The sequence below is a fragment of the Condylura cristata genome, unplaced genomic scaffold (genome assembly GCF_000260355.1).
Source record: "Condylura cristata isolate star-nosed mole 26May11 unplaced genomic scaffold, ConCri1.0 scaffold00014, whole genome shotgun sequence".
Taxonomy (NCBI): Eukaryota; Metazoa; Chordata; class Mammalia; order Eulipotyphla; family Talpidae; genus Condylura; species Condylura cristata.
Window position 1 is genome coordinate 51,278,164 of NW_004567115.1, and position 9,912 is coordinate 51,288,075.

At 60.2% G+C, this 9,912-nt stretch overlaps 1 protein-coding gene across 1 annotated transcript in view; it reads left to right on the plus strand.

Moving 5' to 3' along the window:
- LOC101618589 (L-gulonolactone oxidase-like) overlaps positions 1-8,906 on the plus strand; it is a 17,973-nt gene extending 9,067 nt beyond the window's left edge. The window contains exons 3-10 of the mRNA XM_004682526.2: positions 456-546; positions 2,449-2,634; positions 3,469-3,576; positions 4,244-4,320; positions 5,832-5,981; positions 6,668-6,832; positions 8,035-8,125; positions 8,697-8,906. Coding sequence (XP_004682583.1) covers positions 456-546; positions 2,449-2,634; positions 3,469-3,576; positions 4,244-4,320; positions 5,832-5,981; positions 6,668-6,832; positions 8,035-8,125; positions 8,697-8,825 — 997 coding nt within the window. The 3' untranslated portion in view covers positions 8,826-8,906. The remainder of the gene's footprint in view (positions 1-455; positions 547-2,448; positions 2,635-3,468; positions 3,577-4,243; positions 4,321-5,831; positions 5,982-6,667; positions 6,833-8,034; positions 8,126-8,696) is intronic.
- The last annotated feature ends 1,006 nt before the right edge of the window (positions 8,907-9,912 follow it).

Consider the following 9,912-nt stretch of genomic DNA (forward strand, 5'->3'; position numbering starts at 1 on the left):
GGCCGCCCTGAATGTGGTCCTGAGCACCCAGAACCGCCCGTGCGTGCCAGGCCGGGGACACAGGCTTCCCCCTGGGTCACGGGGGTAAGGGCCACTCAGCTCCCTTCCCCTGCGCCGTGGCCAGGGACGCCTCCTCCTGGGACGCCTGTGTGTGCCCTTTGGACAGAGGCGCTCCACAGGGACTCAGGGGCCTCCAGGGTCTCAGCAGGAACATCAGGCCATTGTGGGTGGAGTGACGGTTGGAAGAAGAGGGCAGGGGGGAGGGCAGGGGGAGGAATGTTCTAGGCTGGCAGCCCTCTTGGAGCTGAACTATGCCTCCGCTGCCCCTCTGGAGAGGCTGGGAGGGAAACTGAGGCTCTCCAAGGGCGGGCTGGCAAGTCAGAGGAGTCAGTCAGTTTGGGACAAGGACCCAGGCGGCAAAGTCTAACTGCCCTCTGCTCCCCCGCCGAGCCCAGCATGGGGGCCGTGTCCGACGTGACCGCGGCCGGCGTCCTGGGGACCGCAACGCACAACACGGGCATCAGGCACGGCATCATGGCCACGCAGGTGAGTCCGTGCGCTTCGCAGAGCTCCGCGACGGCCAGCGGCGCTCTGGGTGACCAGTGTCCCCCTCCCCCACAAGTAAGGCTAGCTCTCGCCGCCCCCCGTCTCCCCTTCTCCAAACGCGATGTGCCCGCAGACAGCCACGAAGGGGCAGCCCCGTCAGCAGCTGATGCTCCACCTCTGAGGAGCCTCCGGCCGCCTGCGGAAAGGGCAGGCAGGGTGGGGTGCATGTCCCGGGTCTGAGCGGGGAGCCGGGCCAGCAAAGCCCCTTCCAGTCAGCAAGTCGGGGGGCGTCCGGGACAGGACTGGGGCTACCTGAGGCGGAAGGGGCCTGGTGCACACCTGGCCTCCATCAGGCTTCACGGAGTCATCACGGGCACAGGAGAACTGATTGCAGGTGAACCCGGTTTCAAAGCCTACTCCAGCCCCCCTCGGGGATGTGCAGGTGGGGGGTCATTTAACTTCTCAGGACACCCCGGTTCTCAGCCGGGTGCCGTGAGTGAGGCAGCGCGCTACGGCTTCTCCAGCCTGGGCTTGGCAGTGGGGCCTCGCGGGGGGCTGCTCTGTCGCCCCCCAGCCACGTGCTGCCCGCTGCGGCCCGCCTCTGCGCTGGACCCTAAAGTCTGGCACAGCAGCAGCCCCGCGGGTTCTCTCTGCCTGCACCCCCTTGTGTGTGTGGCGCACTCCGGCTACTTCCGTGTGCTCCCCTGGAAAACGGGGGTGATCTCGGGCTTAGGAGACCGGCTGCTTAGAGCCTGTACACAGTTGGCACTGGACAGTGCCAGTGGTGGGTTTTGCACGTAAGCCAAAGCTCACACTGTGTGCCCTCAGCTCACTGGCAGGGAGGGGCGGGGAGTCCAGAGGCGCCTCCTCTCTGCCCCCCAGGCCCTGGCTGGGGGCTCCAGCCACCGTCCCCCACGGCCATGGCCCCCACCTGACCGACGAGGAAACAGGCTGTGACCGTCAGGGGTCACACAGCCGGTGCATTCGGTGCCCGCTCTCCTCCCCCCTGGGCCCTGCCGCCACGCTTCCCGCCAGCCCGGGCCCTGGCAGCGTCCAGTTTGGTGTAAGAATCATCCTGACGCCCTCGCTCCCACAGATGGCCGTCACGCCCCATTTCTGCCAATTTCTGCTCTCTGGTCGTGGTCCCTGGTAATCAGGATTAGCTCAGCTTTATCCACTTTCCCACCCCGAGTGCCCGGCCGCCAGCTACATGTGTCAGAAGCAATTTCCATCCAAATTAGCGGGGATTGAAGTGTGGAGAAGTACTCAGCAGGCGCTGAACGAGGGCCCCTCTGAGAATGGGCCGAGGGGAGACCCAGACCACTGGCGTTTCCAGCTGAGCGACCTCCCTGCTCTGGGCAGGCCCAGAGGCGCTGGTTAGGGAGGCCGGCCAGGAGGATCGCGCTCCTAGGGAGTGGGCCCCCCCGGGAGAATGGGCTTGGAGTGGCCGAGGTGCTGTCCAGAAGGAGCAAGGGGCACAGAGAGGCGGCAGGCCAGGGGCCCAGCTGCAGATCGGGGCAGCGGGCGGGCCCCACTGTGCAGGCGCAAACACCCCTCTTTTGCCGCCACAGGGACTGTCCACCAGCCTCCCGGCTCATCCCAAACCCCTCCGGGTAGAGAGACGCGTTTCCTCGACTGTGGAGCCACGGATGGGCAGGGCGCGGGGGCTCGTGTGCGGGGGGGCCCCCACACGCTCGGGCTGATGCTCCCCTTTGCCCACGTCCATTCTCGGTCCCCCGAAGACTGAGGCCTCTCCAGCTGGTGACCCAGGGGCCAGCTGGAGAAGTTCCCCGGGGCCTGCTGACGGTCACCTTCCGGGAGCAGGGGACCCTGCCCCTGCAGGGTCACGGGAGGGAGCCCCCCGGATCGCAGGACCCGCAGTGTGGTCTTCTCCACCGCCAGGTGGTGGCGCTCACCCTGCTGACGGCTGACGGCACCCTTCTGGAGTGCTCCGAGTCCAGCAACCCGGAGCTGTTCCAGGCCGTGCGGGTTCACCTGGGCTGCCTGGGCGTCGTCACCACCGTCACCCTGCAGTGCGTGCCACAGTTCCACTTACAGGAGACGTCCTTCCCCTCAACCCTGAGAGAGGTACCCTGCTCAGCCCAGGTGGCACATGGGGGGTGTTGAGATGCGGGCTGCGCTGCATCTATTTTTGCACTCCTGTTTGTCTTAGTAAGGACCTGAAATCTGGCAGGTTTCGTGGGGATGTGATGATGATAAGGGTGACGCTGCTGACTGTAATGATGTCAGTGATGCTGATGGATGGTGGCGGTGATGGTGGTGACGGTGGTGGAGTTGGTGATGGAGTTGGTGATGGTATTGGTAGTGGTGGTGGTTGAGGTGGTGACGGTGGTGATGGTGGTGATGGTGGTGGAGGTGGTGATGGTGCTGGGAGTGATGACAGTGATGGCGGAGGAGGAGACGATGATGGTGGTAAAGATGGCGATGATACTGATGCTGATGGTGATGACGGTGACTGGGACGATGATGGTGTTGGTGACGGTACATGATGATCAGTGTGGATAATAGTAGTGGTGGCGGTGGTGTTGATGACAGCCCTACCCGTGTTTCTGACACCACTTTTCAGCCCTTCCTAGGCATTCGGGCATGTAGTCGCCACCACTACCCTGACACGGAGGAGTCCCATTTTACCAATGGGGACCCCAACTTTTGCAGCTGTTGCCCAAACTCATATGGCTAGTAGTTACTCAAGCCTTCCTAAGAAATCATTTCTCTCCTCTGACTACTCAGGGAACCTAGGATGTAAGTCGGCCACGTTCATGTCCATGTACTCTGACATAATCCACCCATGTGGCGATTTCAGGACACTTTTAAGTCTTTTGGGGAAGAGTGGAGGCCTGGCTTCCCAGGGCCCAGCACCGCCCGATGACCAACACAATCTCTTCCTCCCACTGCGGCCAGGTTCTTGATAACCTGGATAGCCACCTGAAGAAGTCCGAGTACTTCCGCTTCCTCTGGTTCCCACACAGTGACAATGTCAGCGTCATCTACCAGGACCACACCACCAAGGTAGCCCTGGCACCAGCCTGTCCTCACACACCCCTCCCGCCCACACCCCCAGCCTGCTGGCACTCGTCCATAGTCATGAGATGTGAGGAGGGGTGAACTCACTGAGCCGGGGTGGGGGTGTAAGGGCCAGGGCCAGTAAAGTCTGGACGGCACCGAGGACAGAAGTGTGGGCAGCACAGAATGGGAGAAAACAGAGTTCCAGGCAGCTGCGCTTGAACTTGGAAACTGTCAGATACAGCTGCCTCCCCCAGCGCCCCCACATTAATTCCCGTCCCTGCAGATGAAGGAAGTCTGTGTGGCTCGGCAAAGTGGATGTTTCCAGCAGGAAGAATCAGGCCATCACTTAAGGTGGACATGGTCAGGCCAAGTCAGGCAGAGGCTGCGACACTCACTGTGCGCAAGGGTGGTGGGGGGGCACGATCTCTGGGCGCCTGGCCTGCGGGCTTTAAGAGTCTGTACATGTATAAAGAAGCATGAAGGAGGCAGGACACCGCCGCTGGCAGTGTCGCTGGGAAGTGTGGCTTCTAATCGTGCTGGCAGGCGGGCTGACCTCTGCCGCACCACGCACAGCTGCTCCTGGCTCACGTGTCCACCTGAAGAGACACTGGGAGGCCAGGCCAGAACGTAGTCAGCTCCGGCCCTGACTGACCACCATTCTGCTTCCCAGCCCCCGTCCTCTGCGGCCAGCTGGTTTTGGGACTACGCTGTAGGGTTTTACCTCCTGGAGTTCCTGCTCTGGATCAGGTAGGAATGCAGAGGCACCGTCCGGGACTGCGGGTGAGTTGTGTCAGATGAAACTCTGACCTGCCAGCACGTAGATTGAGCTGCCTCGGGTGAGAGCTTTTCAGCTTGCCTGCGCATTCAGCTCCCTGGGGGAGTTTTTGGAATCTCTCTGACCCACGGGGGAGGTGGTGAATCTTTTCCTAGTGTCCTGTTTCCTACCTCCTCTTTGGACTGAAATCTGTGCGCATGCTCAGGCCCCTGGCCTGAACTGTTAATGAAGAGAATGCTCCCTGGCACCCTGGGCAGTGACTTTGTACCCAGCCGAGATGTGGGGTGACTTCACATAAACAATGTTAGCTATTGCAAACATACAGGATAGTATAGCAATGCGTATTTAAAATGTCAGTGACGAGCACCCACGTCCCATCTGCTTCAGAAAGGAAACAACACCGGTACCACTGGAGCCCTGGCCTGTTGCCTTGTGCTTCACGCACAGGCGATTCCTAGAAATTCAGAGACGGCAAGTAGAATGGGGTGCCAGGGCTGCAGGAGGCAGAAAGGGGGGCTGTTGTTCAGTGACTGTTTCGAAACTCTAGAGAACCTTCGGATGGTAACGTGAATATACTTAACCCGCTGAACTGTGCTCTTAAAAATGACTGTGGTGGGGCCCTCCCTGGGGGCGCAGCGGGTTACAGCACAGCACTGAGAAGCTGAAGCCGCTTCCGCATGAGTTCGATCCCCGCCTGCCTGGGAGGTGACCCCATGGCGCGGCAGACCTCTCCTGACCCGCCCGCTGCTCCCCTCAGCAGTGGGCTTCGTCAGTTGCCTGTTCTGCTCCCCGCTCTGTCTCTGGGGAAGCTTCTCACCTACTGCGTCTCTGGCTGGTACCCCAGTTCTGTATGAGCAAATAAATAAATCTTTAAAAAAAAAAAAAAAGAGGGCCCTCCCTGGTGGCGCAGCGGGTTAAAGCACAGCACAAAGAAGCTTAAGCCACTTCCGCATGAGTTCGATCCCCGCCTGCCTGGGAGGTGTCCACATGGTGTGGCAGACCCCTCCTGACCCGCCCGCTGCTCCCCTCAGCAGTGGACTTCGTCGATCTGCCTGTTCTGTACCCCACTCTGTCTCTGGTGAATCCTCTCACCCTCCACATCTCTGGCCTGTACCCCAGTTCTGTACGAATAAATAAATAAAATCTTTAAAAAAAATATTAAAAGAAAAAAAGAAAAATGACGGCGGTGGTCAACCTTACATATGCGCTTTGTCACCACAACCAAGACTAGAAACCAGCCTCTCGTTACCAGAGCCGGGAAGCTCATCCCCAGCAGCTGCAGCTGTCGCAAGGGCTGCTTAGCGCTTGAGGGTGGCTGACAGCGAGCCACCTTCTCTGGTGGGGTAGCCCAGCCCCCCAGGACATGCTGAGGTGTAGAAACGGAGGCCCTGGTGTGTATGGAGCTCAGCCCAGTGCCTGGCACACAGCTGGTGATCCCTAAAATCTGGGCACTGTGGTCACTGTCCCTCCCCTCTGCCCACAGCACCTTCCTGCCTGGCCTCGTGCAGTGGATCAACCGCTTCTTCTTCTGGCTCCTGTTCAGCGGGAGGAGGCAACACAGCCACCTCAGCCACAGAGTCTTCACCTACGAGTGCCGCTTCAAGCAGCACGTGCAGGACTGGGCCATCCCCAGGTAGGGGCCAGGCTGGGGCCAGTGCCCGGACCTCCCCTGGCTATGGGGGACAGTATCTAGGAGATCCCCGGGTCCTCACTGCCGCCCCAACAGGCTCCCCTATTGTCAAGGGGCACAGACCCACGCTGGTCCCCCCCGTGCATGGCACCAGCCTTTCTGTTCTTGAAAAACCAGGCTCAGGTCCCCTCCCTTCTCCCCACTGACCCTCTCCAGCCACGAGGCCCGGGGGACAGCTCAGGGGTGGAGCACAGGACCTCCGAGCCAGCTTCCTGTGTCTCTGCAAGACTGTCCCTGAGATCGGCCCTCAGTCCCCACCCAGCATAGAGGCTGGGGAAAGGGGGGGCTGAGGGGAGGGGAGAGGGGAGTACGCCTCATCGGGAGGGGCCCTGGCTACCTCTCAGTCCCAGCTCAGTGTTTGTTCTGAATTGCTGGCTCTTGGTTACCCAGAAGTGGGCCCCGAGCCCATGTGCACAGAGGCTGACACACCATGACACCAGGTCTTAGAAAGAGCTGGACGGAGAGTGGAGTAGCCAGGAGGCAGGATGAAGACTCACATCTGCCTCCATGATTAGGAAGGCAGGGCCGGCGGCTGGCCCTGGGCGGGGAGGGAAGCGTGAGCCTGGCGAGGGGGCTCTAGCGGCCAGAGGACCCTGAGATCCGGGTTCTGCCCCCGGCACTGAGTACAGGGAGAAGACCAAGGAGGCCCTGCTGGCGCTGAAGGCCACCCTGGAGGCCAACCCCAAGATGGTGGCCCACTTCCCCGTGGAGGTGCGTTTCACCCGGGGGGACGACATCCTGCTGAGCCCCTGCTTCCAGAGGGACAGCTGCTACATGAACATCATCATGTACAGGTGAGCGGCCGGGGGTCTTCAGGGACTCCCTCCTTCCCATCTTTCAGCACCGGCTCAAATGCCGCCTTCTCCAGGGAGACCTCCTGGATTTGCGCAGAAAACAGTCTCTTGCCTAGGCTTCTACAGCACTTGTTCTTCGTGCTCTTATGATATGTACTGCTTCTAGACTATATTATGTTAATATAATCACAGAAATTGATACTTGACATTAATGTTTTATAGTAGATATAGATTACATGTGAGCCTGAAATGACCAGTCACCATTTATGAAGCTGAATGACAGATGCATGCCCTGGCAGCTGGAGCTCTGTGCTAGAAGAATCCTGAGGCCAGAAAAGAGGATCAGCGGGCCCCACACAGATGTCCATGCCAGGACTGCACCATCTCCCCTAGCTAGCGACCCTGTCACTGCCAGCCTGAGGCTGGGGACGTGCGGAGTGACCTCCTGCCTCAGATGAGACTTCCTCCCATCCCTCCTTTTGCAACCCCCTTCTCTGCCTTGCAAAAGTAAAACGCACCTCTCCCCGGGCGGACTGCCAGGAGGGTGTCTTCTCAGCAGGCAGAGGCTCCAGCCCCACAGGAGGCCCCGGGCAGTCCACAAGAGCGCTGTCCGGAGGGGTGTCCAGAAAGCCAGGGAGGGCTTCGGAAAGGCAGAGAGAGAAACTGCTTATTTCATGTGGGGACAAGTCTCAGCCCTCGTCTGTCTGTCCGTCTGTCTGGCAATCTCCCCGCCAGTAAAGGTGAATCCAGAACTGGGGGAGTTGCCATTTTTGTAAATTCTGGCTTGGACCTTCTCGTCCCTCAGCCTGGCTGGCTGGGAGGCGAGGATGACCGTGAGGTGCGTGGCCAGGCTTTCCGTTCACTGAATGAGGCCGTGCCGAAAGCCCCAGGCTCTGTCAGACATTCCCGGGGAGCCTACACAGCAGCGAGTGTTCACACAAGTTTCTCTGAAATGCTTCTAACTCATGGGAACTCGCAGGTGCCAGTTAAAAGCTGCAGGAAAGGTGCAGGTGCTGCCATCCTGGTGGCGAGCAGTGAGCAAGAGCCTTTGAGTAGCTGGGTCGTCAATGTCCGTTTCCTGCGGGCAGAACCGCCTTTGACCACTGTGCTGTGCACCAAGGGCCGGGCCAGGCCGGGCTGGGCGAAGGTGCCAGGGAACTGCACCTGGGCAAGTCCTCACCGCCTTCTCTCCCTGCCCCCAGGCCCTACGGCAAGGATGTGCCAAGGCTGGACTACTGGCTGGCCTACGAGACCATCATGAAGAAGGTCGGGGGCAGGCCCCACTGGGCCAAGGTAGGACCCTCAGTGCCCCTGGGCACAGGCAGCAGCTGTGAGCCACAGCTGCCGCCAGAGGGCGCCGCCTCTCTGTTCTGGCTTGGGTGGCTCTGGAACCTGGGGGGCGGGGGGGAGCAGGGTGCCACCTTCCTGCGCAGACCCAGCTTCAGTGCTATTCCTGTCGCCGCCGTCAGTGACTAATTTCCTGAGTTTCCAGAGAAAGCCCTCCTTTTCCACATTTCTTTGATCCTCATAGAAACCTGTGGGCAGGTAAGGTGGGGGTCAGGGAGACCAGGTAGCTGATAGGAAGCGAGGACCACGGGGAGGTGCTGGGACTTGTGCTAATCCTCAGTAGAATGGGGCCAAGCCCTCGGCTGTGGCCCTGGGAACGCGGCTTCCTCACCTTTCTTTTCCGCTTTCTAAGGACGCCCTCCCTTTGCTTGGGTCTCTACATTATGCACATAAGTGCATGTGTGTGTGCCTGTGTGTGCGTCACGTGTGCATCACGTGTGTGCCCTCCTGAGCTGTGCGTGTGCCGGGGTGGGGGCTGCCAGCCAGAGCTCACCTGTTGCTCCGGTCATTCCCACAGGCCCACAACTGCACCCGGAAGGACTTTGAGAAAATGTACCCCGGCTTCTCGAAGTTCTGTGCCATCCGAGAAAAGCTGGACCCCTCCGGCATGTTCCTGAACACATACCTGGAGAAGGTGTTCTACTGACGCCTGGACCCCAGCACCCCCAGGCCCCCTCCCAAGGCTACGGAGATCAGAGCCCCCACCCCTGCCCCTCTGCCCCTGACGTGGTGCCCTGACCCCCATGATGAGCCGGTCCTGGGCAGGGACCCCCTCAACCCCCTGTTTATCCTCACAGCAACTCTAGCAAAGAAGAGACCAGACACCCAAATCCCCCTCACATCTCCATGCAGCACCCCCACCCTATTCCAGTGTCCACGTGCACTTTGTCCTCTTTTCTCAGGAGACAGAGAAGCCCCATGTTTGTCCAGGAAGTCAGGCGTTTGGTCACCTCCTTCACACCCCAACCCCGTTCCAGCAGGGTGCCTGTGGCTTCAGGCGTCCCCTCTCCAGCTGCCGTGGAGGGGCCCCCGACATGCCCTGCCCGAGTGAGGGCCCCGCGCCCTGAGACCCCCCTTCCGAATCCCCCAGCCATCACCCTCTGCCACAGGGGCGCCTGGGCGCTAAGACCCCTCTTGCCTTCTCTTTAATAAAGATCAATTTTGCCTCACTCTCTGCTCCCTCCTTTCCCCTGCAAGGCAATTCTCCGCCTCGGAGGCTCGCGGGGCCCCTGGCTTCCTCTGGAAGTGGCAGTTCTTGTGTTTGCCTGGAAAATGCAGTTCATGTTCCTTCTGCCAACTTGGTTGCAACCTGCCAGACCTGCCCTTTGCCAAGGTCTTTCCTTGCACATGCATTGAGTGCGTACCCGGTGTCCAGGGCTTGGGCAGGAACAGGACCTTAACAGCAGACTGCTAGTGATGTCTGTCCTGGACACACAGCTCACAAGAGTCTTCCCCAGAGTACATGGAAAACAACTCTGCAGGCATGAAAGAAAACTGGCGAAGGGCTTGAGCAGAGGCTTCTCTGAAGACATCGGCTTGCCAGAGCACAGGAAAAGCTCAGGGCCCCGGGCCCCGAGGGACATGCGGGCCCCAGCCACAGTGAAAGAGCGAGCCAGCTTGGCTCTTTGAGGTGCCCTCGAGGGCAGACTTGGGCATATGCTCACGCACGTTCACAGCAGTGTTGCTCACAGTGCTGGGGGTGTCGGGGCAGTGCGGGGTCACCGACTGAGGAA